Genomic DNA, 23,179 nt, shown 5'->3' on the forward strand with positions numbered 1-23,179 from the left:
GGAGGCACATCCTTATCGCCTGTACCTTTTGTCTGATGGGTTCAGGTTTTGTGCCTCGTCTTGTGCAGTAGCTACGACTGTGTCCTCTTTATTCCCAGTGGGGAATAACTGTGTGTTTTTTTTAAAACACAAGATCTCAGGGGTTTTAAATCTTACTTGTGTTTCCGAAGAACCAACCTTAGGTTGCATTTTTCCAACACCCTGTGAGAGATTTTTCCCTCCCCTTTGACTCTAACTTCAGTGCTCAGCCTATTTATCTCGTCTTTTGTGGGCAACAATAAAGGCCTTAAGGCTGTGAAATCTCCTCCTAAGACGGCCCTGGCTGCAGCATCCTTCTTGTTTGTGTTGTGTGATGTGTTTCCTGAGCATCTAAATAGACTTTACTTTTTGTTTGGATATTTTATTTTCCCCTTTAGTTATTTGAAGAGTTTTATTGTTGTTTTAAATTCATAAAGCAGCTAGTTTTTATATGATTAGAAAAATCTTTTTTTGTTTTGTGACGTTGCTGCATTCGTCTAAGCATTGTCTGTCCGGAGACATTCTCTTTCCTGGGCTTCCACCTGCTGTCCTTGAGTGCCTGCCCCCCTGGGTCTGGCCGGTGCTCCTCCACGGGCTCCATCCTGAGTCTGTGCCTCTGGACAGTAGCATCGGCCGCTGGTGGCTCCCCTGTCCACCAGGCCCGACCTTCCTCCCACTGCAGACACCTGCATCCTCAAGGATGCCCTACAGACACCTCAGACCCGCCTGTTCAAATCCAAAGGCAGTGCTTTCTGGCTGGGCACTGGCTGCACCCCTTCCTGCTCCGAGCCCAGGATAACTTCAGAACTTTGCTGCTTTGCCCTAGTCTTTCATTTCAGGATGGCAAGGGCTCGCTTACAGTCGAAGAGACAAGACTTGTGTTTTCTTGGGGAAAGCTCACCTCATGTGTTGCTATGCCTTGTGCCTCTGGGCCTCTGCACATGGTGCTCCTCTCCTGCGCTGTTTCAGTCAGGATAGGCCAGATTGTGCTGGTAACAAGCAGTCCCCAAACCTCAGTGGTTGTCAGTGAGACCAGTTCATCTCTAGCCATCCTCGGCCATTATGGGTTGGCACGAGCAGATAGTGGGGGCGGGGGGTCTGCTCACCAAAGTCCCCCACCATCTTGTGACATCATTCCCTCCAGGCTTCAGGGTTGTCACAGCAGAGAAAGAGGGGGCTGGAGGGTCTGGTGGTGACCCAACAGACGAGAGAGATGCATGTCACTTCTCAGGTGTCACTGGTCACCACTAGTCATGTGGCCTAACTTTGGGGGGATTGAGGATGAGAAATTGCAAATTGCAGCCCCCCCTGCAATGTGGAGGAGTAGCAGAATGGGTATGCTAATGTGCAGTCCTACCATTGGTTCCTCACCAGACCCCAGGCCCCTGGACACCTGCCCCTTGTAGCGGGCGGGCACCCCACCCCTGCCTGCTGGTTCCTTGAGGCCTGTTCACTCCACACCCAGGGCTGGTGCTCGGCCACTGCTCACTGGATGCCTTTTAAAAGTGCCTCTGTCCCCATCCCTGTCCCTCTCTTTCTTGTGTCCTCTCTTAAATCCTGGGGGCTGGCCCCCTGGTGGGAGAGCTGAGGGTGTGGCACCTGGTTGTGGCCTCCACCCTGAGGGCAGAGCCTTCCCTGCTGGGCGGCCCCACTGCAGTGCTTCATGGTCCTGGATCAAAGCCACCTCGGGCCTCAGGGCTGGACCTAAACCAGGCCTGAGTGCCCTGGGGCTGAGTGGTGACCTCTTGCAGACATAGTGTGCATGAACCGAGTGGAGGAGATCCTGGAGCTGGTGGCTGCAGACCATCTCCCTGCCAAGGACAACAAGTGGGTGGTGCAGAAGTACATCGAGACCCCACTGCTCATCTATGACACCAAGTTCGACATCAGGCAGTGGTTCCTAGTCACCGACTGGAACCCCCTGACCATTTGGTTCTACAAGGAGAGCTACCTGCGGTTTTCAACACAGCGCTTCTCCCTGGAAAATCTGGACAGGTCAGTTGGAGCGTCAGCTTGGTGCCACGGGGTGCAGGGGTGCATAGCATGCCCCGCCAGTACCTGCGGGAAGTGGCTGGGCTGCCAGGCCGTGTTTGCCGCTATCATCCATCACCACCTTGAGGCACAAATGAAACAGGCCTGGGTAGGTCCAAACGACCTCCATCCCCAAGGGGCAGGCCCAGGCCAGCTGTTCTTCAAAGCCAGAGCTCTGTACCCTCATAATGTGTGTCTTCTCCAAAAAATCCTAAAGGCACCATTTGCCATGTGCCCACAAGGTGCCCGGCCCCACCCGGGGATGACACGTGTCAATGACAGGCCTAAAACCTCCTTCCGGGGTGGAGGTGGCCTCCTCTGCTGGAAAGGCTGAGTGCCAGCTGTGCTCACGCTGCCCCACAGCTGGCCCAGCCTGGGTGTGCATGCTCTCCCTGCTTCACCATCCTGCTCTCTGGGTCCAGCCGCATACAGGCCAGGGCACCTGGGAGGTCCCTGGGGGACAGGTGCCTATGCCAGCCCCTCAGACCCCCTCAGGAGTCCCTCTTTGTGAGCCCAAGACGTCTGGTCTTGGCTCCACTTCTTGGGGTCCTGCAGAGCAGGGAGGCTGCTGGACTGGCTGGGGAGGTAGGGGTGCAGGCCTCCAGCCTGTGGGACATGAGAATTGCCTGAGGGGTCCTCTGAGGACCCTAAGAAGTGGGGAGCATGTGAGTCAGAAAAGGCCAGGATGGTGTGGACCGCACCCCAGATCCCAAGGCCCCTGGGGGGAGGGTGCGGGGGCAGGTGGCACATGGACGGGGCATAGGCTCAGACGTCCAGGAACAGGAACGGGGTGCCAGGGGTAGGGGGACCCACACCTCCCCAGGGTCTCCAGGTGGGCGGGATGTGCGTGTGGCAGGGATGGCAAGGCCCTCTGCAGAGTGTCGGGAACAGGCCACCGTCAAGGCAGAGAATTTTCTTTGCCTCTGTCCAAACCAGGGGCTCCCTGTTCTGCCTTGTACCCACTGGGCGTGCGGGGGTGGGTGCCTAGGCATCTTGACCAGGGCTTTAGAGAGGAGTCGGGGCTCCAGGAGAGGGGATCCTGGAGAGAGGGGTCCTGGAGGAGGGGTTCCGGGGGGAGGGGTTCCGGGGGAGGCTCCGGGAGGAGTCCAGGAGGAGGGGCTCTGGGGGGAGGGGTCCCAGAGGTGGGGCCCCAGAGGAGGGGTCCTGAGACTCCCCCATGCAGGAGGAGCCCCTCTCGCTCTCCCACCCAGGCCCCGGGGCCCAGCCAAGCCATGTGCCTGGTGGATCTCGCCCTCTCAGCCCCAGGATATCCGTCTGGGACCGTAACCCTCCCCCCAGGCAGTCAGAGATTCCCCGAAATCGGTTCCATCGGACACGGCCCCTCCCGGCCTAACTGTGCGGGGACTGCAGGGTTGGCACTGAGGGGGGGGGGGTCCACTTCCCCGCGCCCACGGCTCCCGGGTCCCAAGGCCCTTCTGTCTGCTGTCTCTTTTCCGTTTGTCTGTCCTCTGGAAGGACGACCTGTCCAGGAACCCAGGGAGGGGCCCCCTTCCCTCGTGGTTCATCTCGTCCAAGTTACCTGTTTCTAAACCTGTTTGGAACAAGGCAAGAGAGTCAATGGAACCTTCACGGAGACTCACCTTGTGTCCCTAGACCAGCTCTTCAAGGGCCACAGCTCTACTGCCAGATGCAGATGGGGAAACTGAGGCTCTGGGAGGCGTTACTCCTGGAGGTCCTGGAGCTACCAGAGCCCCTCTTTAGGCTGCCCTGTGCCAGGGTGCAGGGCCGTGAGAGCAGAGTCTCTGTGGGCAGGGCCAGGGGTGGCTGAGGGTCCCCATGGGCAGGGCGGGGTAGGTGGGGGCATAGAGTTCGGAGACTAGGGTCCGGGGGCGCGGTCTGGAAGTAGGGTTGTGGGTCCCAGCGTGGAGACGGGGTCCCGGGTTGCAGGGATGGCAGAGGTCCAGGGTCTGGGATCCAGTGGCGGCATGGGGGTGCAGGGTGGGTCCGGGTCTGGTCCTGTCCGGGTACTGACCGCGTGGCCTCACCCTGGCGCAGCGCCATCCACCTGTGCAACAACTCCATCCAGAAGCACCTGAAGAACGACAAGGACCGCAGCCCCTTGCTGCCCTACCACAACATGTGGACCAGTACCAGGTTCCGGGAGTACCTGCAGAAGAGGGGCCGCGGGACCGTGTGGGCCAGCGTCATCTATCCGTCCATGAAGCGGGCCATCACCAACACCATGAGAGTGGCCCAGGACCACGTGGAGCCACGCAAGAACAGCTTCGAGCTGTATGGGGCCGACTTCATCCTGGGGCGCGACTTTCAGCCCTGGCTCATCGAGATCAACTCCAGCCCCACCATGCATGCGTCCACGCCGGTCACGGCCCAGCTGTGCGCCCAGGTGCAGGAGGACACCATCAAGGTGGTGGTGGACCGCAAGGTGGACCGCAACTGCGACATCGGCAACTTCGAGCTGCTGTGGAGACAGGTGAGGGGCGAGGGCTGGGCGGGTAGAGGTCGGCTGGCCGGCGGCACCTGCTCCTGCCTGCCCCTGACTGCAGCCACTTCCAGCAAACTGAGCAGGCAGTGAGGCCCACGGCCCGGGTTCACCCCGTGCCCCGGGCCTGGCCCCAGCCGGCCCTCACCACTCCGCCACGCTCCCTCTCCTCCCCACCATCCCCAGCCCCGTGCCTACCAGGCTGCGTGGTCCCTTTGCCAGGGACTCCAGCTCCACGGGGGGACCCTGTGCCCAGGGGCCCTGGAGGAGGGGCCTGGCGGGCAGCCCTGCTTCTCTTGAGGCCTCACACCCAGCTGGCCAGCTGGCGGACATAGGAAGGGGGAGCAGAGGTCCCGGGCCAGGGCCCACCAGCCACCCCTGACCCCACCCTCCCCTGCCTAGCCTGCTGTGGAGCTGCCGCCCTTCCACGGCTCCGACCTCTGCGTGGAAGGCGTCAGCATGAAGAGAACCAAGAAGCACATGCCTCCCATTTCCAACATGACCTTTTCATCTTCCCTCTTGAACATTCAGCCACTAAAAGTGAGGTGCCCCTCGGCCATGCCAAGGCCAGCTCTGGGACCTCCACAAATGACTCTGCAGCAAGACTTGAAAGTGAAGGATGGGAAGGTCCTCGCATGCACGTTGCCTGTGCCCCTAAAGAGGGCGGCCGAGAGGAGCTGTAAGGTCCAGTCCGCCAACGCCAAGTCTGGTGGGAGGATAGAGCTCCCCACTTGTCATTTTCAACACATAGACAGTAAGACCCCAAAAACTGGTCTTACCAAAGCCGAGTCCCACAAGCACTCAGAGGCAAACTCACTAAGTGTGCACCCACTGCTGTCCGTGCTCCCACGCGTGAAGACAGTGGAGGGCGCTCTGTTTCAGCCACCCAAACCACCAGGTAACAGCGCGGCCGCTTGCGCCTGTCCCAGTCCTGGGGCTGCTTGGGGCTGCCCGCTGCGCGTCCCACAGGGCGAGGCGGGGGCCTGTGGCCCAGGCAGCAGGTGCATCCTGATGCGGGCACCGGCCTGAGCTCAGAGCGGGCTCGGGCCCCCTGGTCCCATCCTGGGACTGGCCAGGTGGTTGGGGTAGCGGGTTCCTGCAGCAGCCTTGCCAGGGAACCCTCACAGGACCGGTGGGTGACACCTGATGTGCTGTAGTGCCCGTGGGGGATTGAGTTCATCGTGTGAACAGTGCCAGGGGCCGTGGACAGGTGCCCGCGATCACTGGGATCTTGTTTTGGGTTTCCTGAAGTTCCTGATGGTGCTGAGCCTGCGCAGCCTGGGAGCCTGTCCCGGACCAGGCTCAGAGCTCAGGCAGACAGGTGGGGGGCAGCCCCGGGTCTCTGGGGGCACCCGGCACCCTGCAGTAGCCCGGAGAGTATGTGTGATGAAAAGGCTCGAGTGGCCACTCCCACACCCCCGCCTGGTTCTGCTCCAGGGACATTTGCCTCCTCAAACACACCTAGTATCTGTACCCGCTGTTCCCTCCCCCCGCCTGGGTCTCCGTGTCTCTCTCCCTCCCCCTCCTTCCCTCTCTCCCCCCTCCCTCCCTGGCACCGAAGCTTCTTTGCCCCTCATCTGCTGGCTGTTTGCCCCCCAGAGCGCAGGTCCCTAAGGGCTGCGCACTTTCTGCTGTTTTCACCGCTCACCAAGACACTTGGGACGGTGCGTGGCACACAGCCAGTGCCCAGTAGGTGTTTACTGGATGAAGATGCTTCCAGAGCTGGCGGTGCCCTCGGAGGACATCCCTGGGCCCACCCACTGCCCTCGCCACATGTCCAGTCTGGCACTGCAGCTGGGCAGCCCTGCCACTCGGCAACTTGCCTCTGTGTGGATGATTTCTAGATTTTTCCGTGTTACGAAAACAGTGTGCTCCCCATAACACACTGTGCGGCTTCCTATGGGTCTGCTTCTGGGAGTGTAGTGTCGATGGAGTGCACACAGCTTCAGCTTCACTGTGGGGCGTGGGGAACTGTGTTCTTCCGACATCCTGGAGCCCGGAGTCGGAATCAAGGTGCTGGCAGGGCCGTGCTCTCAAAGGCTGTTGGGAAGAATCCTTCCTTGTTTTTTGCAGCTTCTGTGCCTGCTGGCAATCCTCCCTGCGCTTGGCTCGTAGATGTGCCCCTCCGGGCTCACATGGTGTTCTTTCCCTGTGTCTGTGTCCAAAATCCACTCTTAGAAGGACAGCATTGTTGTACTAGGGCCCACTGTCCTCCCTCCAGAGTGACCTCTGCAGTGACTATTTCTAAATAATGTCACATTCACAGATTCCAGGTGGACATGACCTTGTGGGGTGGGCTCCAACTGGTCCTCTGAGCCTCATAAGCATGGCCAAAGGGGCCGCACTCTGCGTTCACACCCGTGGCCATTGCTCCCATTGCTGCCAGCACTGGGCACCGAGGGACGTCCGATGTTTGCCTCTGGACGGAGTGCCGCACTGCTCATTTCCATTTTTCCGCTTACCAATAAAATGGCCTATTTTCAGACATGCATTGGCCATTTACGTTTCCTCTCCTCTTTTTTTTTTAAGATTTTATTTATTCATGAGAGACACAGAGAGAGAGGCAGAGACACAGGCAGAGGGAGAGGCAGACTCCCTGCAGAGACCCTGATGTGGGACTCGATTCCAGGACCGGGATCATAGCCTGAGCCAGAGGCAGATGCTCAACCACTGAGCCACCCAGGCATCCCTATGTTTCCTCTCCTAAAAAAGAACCCACTCAACCCTTTGCCCCGTTGTCCTTAGATTCCTAGGTCTGTTTCTTTTGGATTTGTAGGGGTGATGTCTATTCTGGATTCTCCTTTTTCAGTTGACTGTGTTACAAATACTGTCCCCCACGTTGTGATTTGTCTTTTTGCTCCTTTATGGTATCTTTTGATGTAAAGTCACCTTAATTTTAATAAACTCAAACTGGTCAACCTTTTCCTCTATGGTGGGAGATTTCTGTGGCTTATAGCCTTACCCTGAGGTCATGAAAATAACTTCCAGGGGCTTCTTCTATAAGTGCTGCCATTGCTCATACATTTCAGTCTTTAATGCTCCTGGGATTGATGGGACCTGGGGTCCTACACAGTTTCATAGGGGACCCAACTGTGGGAAGCCCCTCATCCATAGGTCACCACTGTCACATACGGTATCTCTGGACTTTCTGGTCGGCTCCATCGGTGTGTTCATCTGCCCTGGACCGAAGCCCCAGTGTCTTCATCACTGTAGCTTTGCAGGACATCTTTATGCTAGTCAGCCTTGTTTTTCTTCCTTGGAGATGACTTGACTCTTGAGCCCTCACACTTCCATGCAAGCTGTAGAACTAGATTGTCAAGACCCACCAAAAAAATTTAAAATTAAAAAATGTTGACTGAGGTTAAATTTATGTATCAGTTTGAGGAGAACTGACTTCTTTACATTTTTGCCTTATGATCTATGAACATGGTATATCTCTCCATATACTTGTCCTTTAATGTTTTTCAGTAAACTCCTAGACTTTTCTTTGTAATGGCTTATGCTTTTTTTTTAAGATTTTATTTATTTATTCATGAAAGACAGAGAGAGGCAGAAACACAGGCAGAGGGAGAAGCAGGCTCCATGTGGGGAGCCCGATGCGGGACTCAATCCCGGGGCTCCAGGATCACACCCTGGGCCGAAGGCAGGTGCTAAACTGCTGAGCCATCCAGGGATCCCTGCTTTTTTTTTTTAAGTTAGATTTAGTTTTATATGTGTTTTATTTTTTTATTCTATGATAAGTAGTATCAACATTTTTATGTTTTCTTTATTTTTCTTTTTGACGAATTGTGGCTGGTTGATAGAAATGGAATTGATTTTTGTGAATCAGTCTTTTTTCAATCCAGCCGTCTGGCTAATGTTTCTATCAATTCTATTAATATTTAAAGATTATTTTTAATTTTTCACATGCACAATTATATCATCTGAAGAGTTTTCCATTTCTTGCTATTATAGATTTTGTATCTTTTTCTTATTTTATTGCACTACCTAGAACCTTATTTAATTGATCCATTTTTCTCATTTCACTGGATGGCAGATACATATACTCTGGTTAGTCATAATCCTTGGTTCATGGCAAAGTTTCATTGTTTGTCCTTACATGGCTCACTTTTATTTAGATAGTTTTAAAGACAGAATTAGGGGCACCTGGGTGGCTCAGTTGGTAAAACATCTGCCTTCAGCTCAGGTCATGATCTCAGGGTCCTGGGATTGAGCCCCACATCAGGCTCCCTGCTCAGTGGGGTGCCTGCTTCTCCCTCTTCCTCTGCTCCCCCTGCCCATGCTCTCTTTCTCTCTCTCAAATAAATAAATAAAATGTTAAAAAAAAAAACAACTAAAACTGTAATGAAAACCATAGAGTGATTTCACATCGACCCATCTCTGGCACCCCTACTCCCTGCATCTCCCCCTTAAGTGACCATTATCCTTAAAACCACATTTGTCAAATCCTTGTTTTCCTTTTTAGTTTTGTGGCATCCATATGCATTCTTTAAAATATTTTTAGGGGATCCCTGGGTGGCTCAGCAGTTTAGCGCCTGCCTTCAGCCCGGGATGTGATCCTGGAGACCCGGGATCGAGTCCCGCATCGGGCCCCTACGTGGAGCCTGCTTCTCCCTCTGCCTGTGTCTCTGCCTCTCTCTCTATCATGAATAAATAAATAAAATCTTTTTTAAATTTTTATTATTATTTATTTATGATAGTCATACAGAGAGAGAGAGAGGCAGTCTGTTCATATCTTTTGCCTTTCTGTGAGATTGTTTATGTTCATAGTTATCTATTGTGAACAGCTTCTCCCAGTTTGTAACTGTATTTTTGGTTTTTAAAAAGTATCTTTTGGGACGCCTGGGTGGCTCGGGGATTGAGCATCTGCCTTTGGCTCTGGGCGTGATCCCCAGATCCTGGGATCGAGTCCTGCATCGGGCTCCCTGCATGGAGCCTGCTTCTCCCTCTCCCTGTGTCTCTGCCCCTCTGTATGTCTCTCATGAATAAATGGATAGAATCTTTTTAAAAAAAAAAAGTATCTTTTGATGAGAACTGAATTTCAGTATATGTGCTGCCAAAGTGAGCACTGAAAACTGAATTTCAATGTGGTCAAAATTATCAGTATTTTTTCTAGTCAGTGCTATTTTTGTTCTAAGAAATTTTTCCTTACCTTGAAGTTTAAAATATTATTTACCTACATTTATTACTAGGAGTTTCAAATTTTGTCTTTGATGTAGAAGTCATAACCCGTCTGGAATTGATTTTTTAATATTTAATATGGTATGGTAAGAATCAAATTTTATCTTTGTCCATAGAGATAACTTTTTACATTTATTAGTTGAAAAATCTCTTTCTTTCCCACTTTGTGAACTGACACCTCACTCTACCTGAGTCAGTCTATCTCTGGAGTCTCTATTTTATTCCACAGGTGAATTTGCACCCCTGCACCAGTGCCACACTATCTTCACATCGGGGGGACAAGTCACCTCTCTTTGCCAATTTTCCTTCTTGGATTCACTCCCTTCTACATAAATGTCATAATTGCTTTTATCAAGTTCTACAGCAAATCCTATTGAGATTTTAGTTGGGTTTGCATTGACTCCCTAGATTAATTTGGGGGAAATTGGCAGATTAATGAAATAATATCTTCCTACTCATGAACATGATATACTTCTCCATTTACTTTATATGTTCCTTAAATTTTATATTTTCCTAATAGGGATTATATATATCTTTTATTATATTTATTCTTAGTTCCTTGATATACTATAGGACTGCACATGATGCCATCTCTCTATATCATTGCTTGCTGCTGGTTTATAAAATGCAACTGAGGTTTACATTTTAATTTTCTATACTGCCACATTTCTAAACTCTCATTATTTCTAAAAATTTCTATGTACATTCTTCTGAATTTTCTATGTATGTAATTCTATATCATGTGAGGATAGCTTTGTATCTTCTATTCCAATTTTGTCTGTAATTTCTGTCTTGTCGTATTGTAGTGGCTAGAACCTCCTATACAGTATTGAATTCTTGATTTTAAAAGGAATGTTTTTAACATTTCCTCATTTATAATGACATTTTTCTAGGTCTTTATGAACTTATAGATATGATATAAATATATATAGACACTCTAGCATGTTAAAGAAGTTTCTTTCTAATTATTACCAAGAATTTGTATTGTGAGTAGGTAGTGAATTTTCTCAAAAAACTTTTTTTGCGGGGATCCCTGGGTGGCGCAGAGGTTTAGCACCTGCCTTTGGCCCAGGGCGCGGTCCTAGAGACCTGGGATCGAATCCCACGTTGGGCTCCCGGTGCATGGAGCCTGCTTCTCCCTCTGCCTGTGTCTTTGCCTCTCTCTCTCTCTCTCTCTCTGTGACTATCATAAATAAATTTAAAAAAATTTTTTTAAACTTTTTTTGCATCTATGAGGTTATCATAAGCTTTTTCTCCTTTGTACTATTAAAATGGCAAATAACGTCAACTGTTTTTTTTTTAACTTGGTTTGATGTTAAGCTCGATATATGGCTAGATTTTGTTTCTTACATGTAGTTGAAATTCATTCTCAACCATGATTTATTTATTCATACTATTATTTATAGACATTTACATTGTTTCTAGTTCAGACTATTACAAATAGCGCTGCCATGAATGTTCTTGAGTTTGGTGAAATACATACCCTGGGGGCGCCTGGGTGGCTCAGTCGGTTAAGCATCTGGCTCTTGATTTTGGCTCAGGTTGTGATTTCAGAGTTGTGTGATCGAGCCGCATTCTGGACTCCCCACTCGGTGGGGAGTCTGCTTGTCTCCATCTCCCCCTGCTCCTCCCCTCAGCTTGTGCTCCCTCTCTAAAGTAAATCTTCTAAAAAAAAAAAAAAACCACACTTACACTGTTCTGTGCTGAGTCACGCACTCAGCTTTGGCAGGCATCATGCCTAAGGATTTTCCACAGTGAACATGCCAGGTTACATCCCACCACAACGTAAGGGTGTCCCGGTTGCTCTATACTCTTGCCAACGCTAGCTATTCTCTTTATTTTTATTTTGGCCATTCTGGTGGAAGAGTAGTGGCTTCACATTGTAGCTTCAATTTGCATTTCCCTGATGACGAATGAAGCTCAGCTTTCTTATTTATGTTCCCTTTGAACATACTCTTATAAAGTTCCAATTTCTGCGTTTGGACAAATTTTTTTGTTGGCCTAATCGTATTGGCTTATAGGAGTTCTCTAGATATTGTAGATGCAAACCCCTTGGTAGGCAGATCTATTAAAAATATCTTTTCTTGGGGCACCTGGCTGGCTCAGTCTGTAGAGCACATGACTTTTGACTTCAGAGTTTCAGTTCAAGCCCCATGTCGGGGATAGAGATTACTTAAAGAAAATAAAATCTTGAGACACCTGGGTGGCTCAGTGGTTAAGTGTCTGCCTTCAGCTCAGGGCATGATCCCGGGGTCCTGGAATCAAGTCCCACATCAGGCCCCCTGCATGGAGCCTGCTTCCCCCTCTGTGTCTCTGCTTCTCCCTGGGTCGCTCATGAATTATTATTATTAAATCTTTTTTAAAAAGAAAATAAAATCTTAAAAAATATGTATCTTCTCTCATCCTATGATTTACCTTTCCTTCTCTTCATAACATCTTCAATGCACCTAAGTTATTAATTTCAGTATCTTCCAGTATCAATGTTTTTTTTTATGATTAGCACCTTTTGTTTTCTGTTTGAGAAATTTTTGCCTACCCCAAAGTCACAAAAAGTCACTTCTATTTTCTTCTGAAAGTTGTGTTGTTGATACCTTTCACATTTAGATCTGTATTCCATCTAGAATTGTGTTAGTGTGTGCTGTGATGTGTAGGGTTCAATAATCATTATTTTTTCGGTATGGGTATTTAGCCAATGCGGTACGGTATGTTAGAAACACTGTTCCTACCTGTACCACACCGTATACACAGGTGGCCGCAGTCTCTCGTTCTGTGTTTGGACTCTACTCTGTTCCAATTGTCTGCCTATATTTTTTAGTCAGGTTTTGGCAGGAAGAAAGCTACATAACAAAGGCACCTTCCCCTCCCCCCCTCCCGCACCACCACCAACCAGTGGTGCTTATTTAGCAAGAGTTTATTTTTCTCATGCCTTCAGGGCAGCTGCAGCGATGTTGGGTTCAGCTGGGGAAGGCTCAGCTGGGCTCCAGGCTGCAGGTTGGGCTCAGATCTGCATCACGTGTCTCCTCCTTCTGGGACCCATGGCTTCCCAGGGTGTCTTCTTGACATAGCAGATGGTATAAACATGAGAGAGCAAGCCAAACCATGCAAGCATATGGAAGCTTCTACTCATATCACATCTGCACACACTGCACTGGCCAAACTCTAGTGGGCGAGGAAGGATACTTTGCAACAAGGAGGAGGAGGAGAGGAGTGACTATGTCCTGAACAATCACCAAATATACAATAGTCCAATCTCTTGGTCATCAGTATTCACTTACCTCCTATCAAAAAAATACACTTACTGCCCTCTACTCCAAAAGTCTCCCAATTAGGGCATCAAGCTCCAAGTCCCAGATCTCATGATTCTGCATCAGCTCTGGATTCTACATCACTCCTCTTCATCTGGATAACCATGAGTGAAAAAGACAAGTCCAGTTTGGGATTAACTTGGCCTGTGGCTGTTTCTTGGATGCTGGCAGATGACACGAGACTCCTAGATCAGAGACCAAGGTGCTCATTACTCAGGGCACAGCATGAGCACCAGCCTTTCTGCGACAGTCCCACGAGGAGGGTGGGAGACGGCCCAGGTGGATGCTACACGCAGTGAGATTGTGTCACAGCTGAGGAACCCTGATGTGGGATCTGCCATTTTAATAGCAGGCAGTAAGCAACCCTGCTCTTGGCCTGGAGAGAGATACTATCTCATCCCTCAGGACCACTCGCTGCATGCATGACCCTGAGAGATGGCCCAGGTAAAGGGTAGTCAGGGCCTTGCATTCTTGGCACACCCAACAAAATGTGCAGGGTGCTCAAGAGACTCTTGGAGGACAGGCTCCCCCATAATCCACTGGTCAGTCCTGCTCAGCCTCTGGTGAGTTTTGACATGAGTGTCCACTCTACTGGCCATTCAGATTAATCTGACTGGCAGAGGTTGACACCATATCTCTTCAGTTTGATACATGTCTTAGGCTACCTTCCAAAGGCTTCAAGTAGCAGGAAGGGGCCAGCCTGTGGCCCTGACCTCAGCCCAGGACTCGGCGTGCTCTAAGTCCCAGACAGCCAGTCTGGTGCTCATGAAGACCCACACGACTGAGTTTAGACTGACCTCTCATCTTCAATGTCATTGCCAATATAGGGCACAGTGGACAGGCTGACAAGCTACCCCCACCCCCCACCCCACACCCCCGCTGGAGAAGGTTTGTGTGGTCCACTCAACCCGCAACCCCCTCCCCCATACAAATTTGCTTCACTGCTGACATGCTGCACCCCGGTGGCCTTGCGTGGCACAAGCCAGCTGGTTTCACAGCCCACGGACGGACGGGTCAGACCCTGTCACAGCTGCGGTTTGACTGCCCCTCTGGGCCGCATGCCAGGTCCGCAGGACAGAGAGCACCAAACTTCCCCTGTCCTGGACCTCCAGGCTTTAAGAGCTCCCCAAAGATGTGCCTTCTGGTCCTCCATCCATAGCCACAAACTCAGTTCTCCTCTCCTTCCACTATCCTTTCCTTCCATCTGGAACATTCCACTGGAGATGGACCATAGCCCTGTGTTGGTGCTCAAGGACCATGCCATCTCCATGGAGAATCCAGGTGGCAGAGCTGGGACCAAGTTTGAATCTTGTGGGCCCCCGTTAGGCCGGCTTCAGCAGAGGGGGCACGACTGGGGTGCGAGGCTGCTAGGGAAAGAAAGCAGCTCCACGCCTGGCCACATTCCCCTGGAGCAGGTGAGGGGGTAACAGGCTGTCCCAGTCCTGGGTCGTGCCACACGGGTGGCAGGAAGCCCAGGGTACCACCTAACACCCCAACTATGGGCCCGTTGCTGGTTGCCAAGGTGACAAGAGGCGCACCGCCGCAGACTGGCCCAGGGGTCAGCAAACTGCAGCCTGCAGCCTGTTTCTCTGTGGCCTGTGAGCTGAGAACAGTCCTTACCTTTTTATTTATTTTATTTTATTTTAATTTAAAAAAATTTTTGAAGATTTTATTTATTTATTCATGAGAGGCACACAGAGAGAGAGAGAGAGAGGCAGAGACCCAGGCAGAGGGAGAAGCAGCTCCACACAGGGAGCCCGACACAGGACTCGATCCCAGGACCCCAGGATCACGCCCTGGGCTGAAGGCAGCGCTAAACTGCTGGGCCACCCGAGCTGCCCGGTCCTTACCTTTTTAAAGGGTCATTAAAAAAAAAAAAAAAAAAAAAAAAAAACAGCAAAGACTATGAGAGACCTCCCTCTGTCCTTGTCAGAGAAAGTTTGCCGCCCCCTCCACAGATGGTGACCGACGACCAGCCTTCTGTCCCACAGTCTTCCTGCCAGCCCACGAGCTGATTGGGTGGATTTCCTGCGTCCTGAGTCACCACGGTTTAGCCTCAGGCTTTGTCACCACCTCACACGGGTCTCCTGGCCAGGGTGTGACATTTCCCTCCCACCCACTGGGCTGTTCCAAAGCCAGCGCCACCTGCTTTGGGTTTGTCGCAGCCGCAGCACCACTCTCTCTGGATGCGTCCCAGTCATCCCACATGGCAAAGGACTCCAGCGCTCGGTGCTTGAACAAACATTTCCCACTCCTGAGGCTGCAGGGCCGGGCTGCACTGGCTCCCAGGCGGCCGGCTGGGTTCGGGCCAGCTCCCTGTGAGCCCTCCTCCCTGGGCCCGTGGCTGCCCAGCACGCGTTCCAAGACGCCAGCTGGGCGTGCCAGGGCCTAGAGCCTTCCTGCAGCGTCCGCAGGTGACAGCAGGCCACCGGGGGTGGGAGGGACGTTCTTGGCCTCGGTCCTTCCACGTACATTTTACGGTCAACCGGGGACTTCGAAGGAAGGAAGGGCAGGGGGCAGGCTGGGGTTCTAAGTGGGATCACCTTGGCAGGGCCCATCATGCTGGGGACAGCTGACCCCTTTTTTATTTTGCGTCTTTCAGAGCATGACCGTGATCGCCTCCATCTGATTAAGGCTCCTTCTGTTGGTGTGTTTTGTGGTTTTTCAGCGTAGGGGTTGACACCTCTCGCATTAGGTTTCCTCCCTTTAGGCACTTGGTGGTTTTTCATGCCATAGGAAATAGTATCTCTCCTTTTTTAAAAATGATTTTATTTACTTGAGAGAGAACACAAGCAGGGGGAGCAGCAGAGGCAGAGGGAGAAGCAGGCTCCCCGCGGAGCAGGGAGCCCCACGCGGGACTCGATCCCGGGACCCCAAGATCACGACCTGAACTGAAGGCAGACGCTCAACCGCCGAGCCCCCAGGCGCCCGGGTCGCACCTCTTTTCACACTGTGTTCTTAAGGCACAGCTGACGCGCGGTGCGTGCAGACCGCGGGGGGACAGTTTGACATGTTACACCTGCACACGCAGCACCCAGATCGAGGCCGTTGATAGTTCTCACGTCCCTGGGCCCCTTTCCACTCTGCACTTCGGGGACAACGGCTGTCCCACTGAAGTCTCCGCAGATTGTTTTTGGCCGTGTGTAACCCCCCCCCCCCCCGCGTGTGGCCCCTCGCGCACTGCGCCCGGCCGAGCAGCCACCTGCCCGCAGAGTCCCTGGCGCCCGCGGGCCAGGCTCACCTGCTGCTCCAGCCTTCTCTGCTGTAGAAGAAGCTGCCGGCTTTCCCTAGCAGGTGCGATGCTCTGCGCTCTGTGCGGCCCCCCGGCGGCACCCGCGCTCCGCAGCCACGACTGTTGCGTCCTGGCCCTGCTGGCAGGTGGGTATGCAGTGGCCTCTCACCGCGGCCTTAACCTGTGTTTCCCTGATGGCCGATGGCGCTGGGCGCTCTGCCTTGTGCTTCCAGTTATTCCTTATGACGTCCCTATCTCATTCTTTTGCCCATTTTTCAATGAAATCATTCATGTTTTTGTTGTTTACTTGTTGTGGCTTGTATGTATGTAATGCATTTATTTGTCAGATGCACGTATGGAGAATATTTTCCAGTCGGCGGCTTGCCTTTTCACTTTCTTAGTGACGCCTTTTGAAAAGTAGAACTATTTCATGAAGCCTAACTTACCACTTTTCCCTTTCGGGGCTACTGCTTTTGGCATCTTGTCTGAAAGAGCTTGGCCCACACCTAAGTCAGAAAGATGTCCTCCAGGGCCTCCTTCTAGAAGCTCTGTGGTTTTGACCCTCACATTTTGGTCTGGGATCCATCCTGAATTCAACTTTTTGCACGTGGCGTGAAGGGGCCGAGGCCCATGTGGTTTTCTTAGCGACATCCTGTTACCATTACCGGGAAGGCTCATGCCCCCCGCCTCATCAGAAACAGACTCTCCAGAATGAAGTCTGGGTTCTCTACTCTGGCCCATTTTTCTGTTTACCTGTTCTTAGGCTAATATCTCACGAAAGCACTGCCTTAAGTATCTCAGTTTGGAAAAAAGTCAGGGAATGGGATCGTGTAAGTTCTCCGGCAACTTCCTGCTCAGTGTTGCCTTGGCTGTTTTCCGTCTTTTGAATTTTCATATAAATGTTGCCATCAGCTCATACGTTTCCAGAAGAGCTGGTGGGGTTCTGACTGGGCCCACGTCCCATTTACACATCCTTTTAGGGGGAATTAACATCCTGTGATGTGCAGACTTCCAATGTCTGGGGTGACGTACTCAACAGTCATTTGGATGTTCTTCAGTTTTCCTCTGCAATATTTTAGCATAGACTGCTTAAATCAAACTTATTCATCTGTATCTGATGTATTTTTGATGTGTTTATAAATGTATTTTTATAAGTAAATTTTGATACTTTTATAAATGGTGCCTTTTTTTTTTTGTAAGAATGTATAAAATCTATCATCTTGGCAGATCTCAGCTATTCCAGACAGCATCACCACGTTTGCCGTCACATCCTCAGACCTTACTCATCTTCGAGCTCCCCGTGTGGACCCTTGACCAGCCTCTCCCTGCCGCCCCTGCACCTGGCCCCTGGCAGCCACTTTCTATTACTCTGTTGCTATGAGTTTGACTTTTTTTCTTTTCAGATTCCACTTGTGAGTGTTATAAATGGTGTTTGAAATTTTATTTTCCATTTACTTGTGCTAATGTATAGGATATTCCCTTGTTCTTTGTACATTGACCCTGTAGTGCAAAATGCTTATAAATTGACTTCTTGATTCTCATAGTTTGTGATGACTTTGGATTTTCTATATAATCACATCAAGCCATAGAGAGTTCTTTTACTTCTTTCTGGTCTTTATGCCTTTGTTACTCATTCTTGACTGGTTGCACTAGCTGGAACCTCCAGGGAGGAAGAGGGGGCAGGTGTCCATCTGTGATATTAGCAGGAGGTTTTCCTCGAGGGCACCTTGTCACTTTAGAGGCAGTTCCCTCTCTTTTGTTTCCTGAAAGTGCTTTTCCTTCCTTCCTTCCTTCCTTCCTTCCTTCCTTCCTTCCTTCCTTCCTTCCTTCCTTCCTTCCTTCTTCTTCCATCCCCTCCTTCCTCCCTACTTCCTTCTTTCCCTCCCTTCTTTCCTGTTGAGATGAACATATTTTGCTAGTGTGGTGAACGGCACTGATGGATTCATGAATGTGAATCCTGCAGCATGCAGAATGACACCTTCGTTTTTGTTCCCATTATTGGTTATCTGCCCCTGTCTTCACTAGTCTCATCAGAGTTTTGTCAGCTTTCATCTGGCTCTTTCAGAGAACCAATGTTTTGTTCAATTTTGTATTCCCTATTTTGCTTGCTTTTGCTCTTATTTGCATTTGTTCTTTTTCTAACTTCTTGAGCTGGATCGTTGGCCCTTTCCTTTTCAGAATTTCTTTTTAATACATGTATTTAAGGGGCATCTGGGTGGCTTATTTGGTAGAGCATCCGACTCGGTTTCAGCTCAGGTCCTGATCTTGGTCTCATGGGATCGAGTCCCGAGTTGGGCTCTGCCCTCCTCTCACAGTCTGCTTTGGATTCTCTCTCTCTCTCCCTCTGCCCTTAGCACTCATGCTCGCTCTCTCTAAAATAAATAAATCTTTAAAAACCCTGTACATGGGGATCCCTGGGTGGCGCAGCGGTTTGGCGCCTGCCTTTGGCCCAGGGCGCGATCCTGGAGGCCCGGGATCAAATCCCACATCGGGCTCCCGGTGCATGGAGCCTGCTTCTCCCTCTGCCTATGTCTCTGCCTCTCTCTCTCTCTCTCTGTGACTATCATAAATAAATAAAAAAAAATTAAAAAAAACCCGTACATGTAAGACTGTTAATTTCTCTTTATTTTCTACTTTAACTGCATCCAAAAATTTTTGAATATAGCATTTTTTTGGATTACTTGGTTCAATAGTTTCTGATCGTCATTACAATTATTTATTTATTTCTTGATTATTTACAAATTGATTTCCTATCGATGCATTAGCATCTGGTTTTACAGTTAGCTTTTACTTTCTTGTTAGCATAGTTATATTTTGACTAAGACCATTGTCTGTCTCACTACAATCCTTGGACGTTTGCAGAAAGTTGCTTTATGTGGTCAATTCTTGTCAGCTCCCCTCAGTGCCTGAAAATAATGTGTATGCTACAATTGTTGGGTATCGTAAGTGGGATCAGGTTGGTCTGTTGTGTTGTTCAAATCTTTTTATTCTTACCGATTTTCTTTTTTTTAATATTTTATTTATTTATTCATGAGAGATAGAGAGAGGCAGAGACACAGGCAGAGGGAGAAGCAGGATCCCTGCAGGGAGCCCGATGCAGAACTCAATCCCAGGACCCCGGGGTCATGCTCTGAGCTGAAGGCAGATGCTCCACCACTGAGCCATCCCGGCATCCAGTTCTTACCGATTTTCTTTATTTGGTCTGCTTGTTTTATCAATTACTAAGTAAAGTATGATAAGAATTTTGCGGGATGCATCAGTCTATTATAATTCTGTCCACTTTTGCTTTATATTTTTCAGACTCTGTTATTGATTTTATTTTGGATTGATTTTGCCTGGTGTATCTTTCCCTTTCAGCCATTCTCTCACCTTATGTTTTAAATATTTCTCTGCATAAAATTTGATGTTTTTAATCCAGATTCACAATACTCCTTTAACTGCATTTAACATCGACATTTTCTGTGAGATATATATATATATATATATATATATATATATATATATATATATTATGGATGCATGGATTCTGTAGTAACCTATTACTGTGTAACAAAGTACTCCAAACATTAAAACAGCAAACACTTTCTATCCTATGAGTTTCCGCAGGTCAGGAATCCAGGGGTGACTTAACTGCGTGGTGCTGGCCCGCGGTCTCTTGTGGACAGACTCCAGCTGGGGCCACAGGGTCTGCAGGCCAGACGGAAGCCAGGGCCGCCTCTGTGACCGCTCACACGGCTGTGGCCCTGTCTTGCGTCTAGCGTTGCCTTCCAAAGGCCAGCCTTCCGTCCCATCTGCCCGCTTGGACGTGCTGGGTCTCCCGTGTGTTTTTTTTTTTTTTTTTTTAATTCTCCAAACTGATTTTGAAGAAAATCAGGCTTCCTAACCTGCAAACCAGTGTCACTAATCAGTGACGAGAAAGCTCCGATGGTTGCCTGCAGTGCGTCCTCCCTCTGCCCCTGGTGGCTCCGTCTCCAACCTGGTCTTCATGTCTGGAGCCCTATGGACACCACCCGCTGAAATCCTAATTCTAGTTATTATAGCTTCATTTTTTAGAAGTTCTACTTTTTGATAAGCTGCTCGATCCTGCTCTGTGGTTTCCCAACCCTGCCGGTGATTCTGAACCACATTTGAAGCTACGGACCCTGGAGTCTGTGCGGTGATGTCTGAGAATTCTAACACTTGAAACTCCCTTCCTGCTTGTCCACCTTTCCCACCAGCTCTCTCACACTTTATTATAAATGCCTCATTTTCTTAAAAAAGAAAATCAGTTGTGAGGATCCTTCACATTCCTTCCCGAAGTCAGGGCGTCCACTCGGTGACCTGCCCCGACGAAGGCCGCTCACTTAAAATCCACAGCCAGATGCCCTGGAGCCCTGCCTGCCCTGCTCCCAGCCCAGGGACAAGGACTGGCCCTGGAAGTTTGTTCGGGGCTCAGCTAGGGGTGCATGGCTCAGCACCATGTAACACTCCGGGGCCGTGGGGCTGGGCAGGTGGGGACGCTGTGGTGCAGCCCGCCCTCTTCTGTCTCCACACCTCCCGGTGACCTTGGCTGGCAAAGCCTCAGAGGGAAGGCTCACCTTCCTGCAGCCTTGCTCTGATCATTTCTTGATATTTTGCCAGCTTTGTGTTGCTTTTAAGAAGATGCTTTTCATATTTTTATGCCCCAGGTTTGGTGGCTTCTCCCAGGATTGGTCTGGATCGGGGACCACCAGTTCCTGGGTGCACCCCCGATGCCATCCCGCCCTTTCATCTGCAAGATGCGTGCTGCCTGGCTCTCCAACAGCTCAGCCCGTGCCCCCCGCCAGGTCCGGGGCTCAGGGCAGGGGCCTCTCCTCCCGCCTCCCCTGGACTCCACCACCCCTCCTGCTACCAGGGCCTGGTCCCATCCTCCTAGGCTTGACAGGTCCCATCCTCTGTCCGCCTGGCCCCATGGAGGGCTCTGTTGAGCCCTGGCTGTGCTGGTGCACTATGAACTGCCCCGCAGGCTGCTGCCCTGGGCTGCCGGGCCTGCCTGTCCCAGCCTGTGCCCCGTGGGTGCCTGCAGGTGCCATGCAGGCCCTGGCGTGTCCTCAGGGAGGCCTTGTTCCTGAGCTCTGGCTCAGCATCTGCTTCAGGGTCCAGGAAGCTCTGGGCTGCTTTGCATAGGTGCTGGGTGGCCCTGCTCCCATCCACCGCACCCACACCCCAGAGGAGTGACTCAGCTCAGGCCATCGGCAGTGAGTGACTCTGAGAGGTGTGGTATCCCAGCCCCAGTGCTCCTGGGCTGGGTGGGTGCCGGCTGGGGAGTGCCTAGGCCCCGAGGCCGGGAAAGCCTGGGGAGCCCGGCACAGGCTGCAGCCTGCAAGTGGGCTGGGTTCGGGCACCAGGGGCAGCACAGGAGGGAGGGAGCCCGGCACAGGCCCAGGCTACTCCCTCAAGAGGGCTAGACAGACACCTGGGGTGGGGGGGGCGGTGGTTCTTGGAGCAAGAGCAAAGGCTGGAGGCCCAGAGGACTCGGGTGGAGGGAGCCTGGCCAGGCTGCAGGGTTCTTGGAGACCCTGACTGCCCGTCCGTGAAAGGGGCACACACCCTCACCTGCCTGCCGGCCTCACTCAGCCGGTGTCAGAGGAGCCGTGTGGAGATCCTCCCAAAGCAGCCGCGTTAGCACAGTGGTGGAGGGGTGGCCTCCCCAGGTGGCCTGCGCCCCCCTGCCCCCCACCACAGCCATGGCTGGGCCACCCATCTGCAGCCCTGCTGGCCACAGCACCCGCACCCGACAAGGCCACCGCAGCCTGGGCCAGTGCACTGGTGCCCTGGGGAGCCAGCAGAGACCAGCCTGCCTGCCTGTGAGGCCCTGTGCCCTCCCCGCCCCAGGCAGCCAGTGGGCAAAGCAGCCTTGCCCGGAAACCAGGGCTCACCCACCAGCCCTTGGCAAGGCCCTGGCCCTGACGTTCCTGTCTTCCATTGCAGCCCCTCCAGCCGCTGGCCTGCCTGGGCTCTGAGTCCTGATCCAGCGCATTCGGGGTGGGCACGGGCGGCTGCATCTGGGCATCCAGCCCTGTGCCCCTGAGCTCCAGGGGTGTGCGCTCAGGCCCACCGGGGCAGGGGGAGCTAGGTCCTCTGGGCACAGCCTGTGCGGAGGAGGCCGGGTGGATTCAGAAGAGCTGGAGGCACCAGTGGGAGGAGTCAGGAGGGGGCCAAAGGCCTGGGGATCCTGCAGTCCCCTCCACGCCCAGGTGGCTCTGGAGCAGGGGCCGAGGGACAGTCAGGGTGCGGGGGGCTCCCCCGGTCCACCTGCCTAGGACCACCCACCACCTCAGGGAGGCGGAGGGTGCCGAGGGTGCAGGAGCCGAGCCACGGTGGCCTCCCCATCCCCTCAGCCTTCGCCCCGAGACATGATGTGCCCGGACACCCCTTGGCCCTGTGGGTCCGGGGGGAGAGCCGGGGGGAGGGGGGATCTGTGTGGGACGGGTGGGCTGGCAAGCGGGTATGCCCCGGGGGCATGCTCTCAGGGCCCCTCTCTCTCTCCCCAAGGGCTGCCCAGGGGCCCCCCCACACCCTGCCTCCTGTGCCGGGGCTCACTGCTGCGCAGCCGGGCCTGCAAGCGCTGCCGCTCCTTCTGTGCCACAGTGCTGCAGGGCGCCCGCTTCGTGGCCCTGGGAGGCGGCCGGGGCGGCAACACGTGGACCCCATGACGCCGAGGACCGAGGACTGAGAGGACCACATGGACCCGGCTCCGCGGCCTCTGGCACGAGGCTAGTGTCTTTGGGAACCTCCACGTGGATGAGAGACCTTGCATACACAACTATTTTAGCGAAATTGTGTCACCCCCGCATGGTATTTGTTGTGGAGCCCCCGCCAACCCGAGCTTGTGCCCCGCACCCATCCACCCCTGCACCCCCCAGAAGAGGGGCCCCTCGCAGGCAGAGGAGCATGGGGAGCCTCCAGGCACCCCCTCCTCCCGAGCCCCCT

The 23,179-nt window shown here is 52.2% G+C and overlaps 1 protein-coding gene across 1 annotated transcript in view; it reads left to right on the top strand.

Annotated features, from left to right (window-relative positions):
- Nucleotides 1–22,902, top strand: part of TTLL8 (tubulin tyrosine ligase like 8) — a 47,863-nt gene extending 24,961 nt beyond the window's left edge. The window contains exons 10-14 of the mRNA XM_055329413.1: nt 1,770–2,013; nt 4,066–4,501; nt 4,913–5,408; nt 17,456–17,528; nt 22,752–22,902. Coding sequence (XP_055185388.1) covers nt 1,770–2,013; nt 4,066–4,501; nt 4,913–5,408; nt 17,456–17,528; nt 22,752–22,902 — 1,400 coding nt within the window. The remainder of the gene's footprint in view (nt 1–1,769; nt 2,014–4,065; nt 4,502–4,912; nt 5,409–17,455; nt 17,529–22,751) is intronic.
- The last annotated feature ends 277 nt before the right edge of the window (nt 22,903–23,179 follow it).

This window comes from Nyctereutes procyonoides, unplaced genomic scaffold, assembly GCF_905146905.1.
Source record: "Nyctereutes procyonoides isolate TBG_1078 unplaced genomic scaffold, NYPRO_anot_genome, whole genome shotgun sequence".
NCBI classification, from domain to species: Eukaryota; Metazoa; Chordata; class Mammalia; order Carnivora; family Canidae; genus Nyctereutes; species Nyctereutes procyonoides.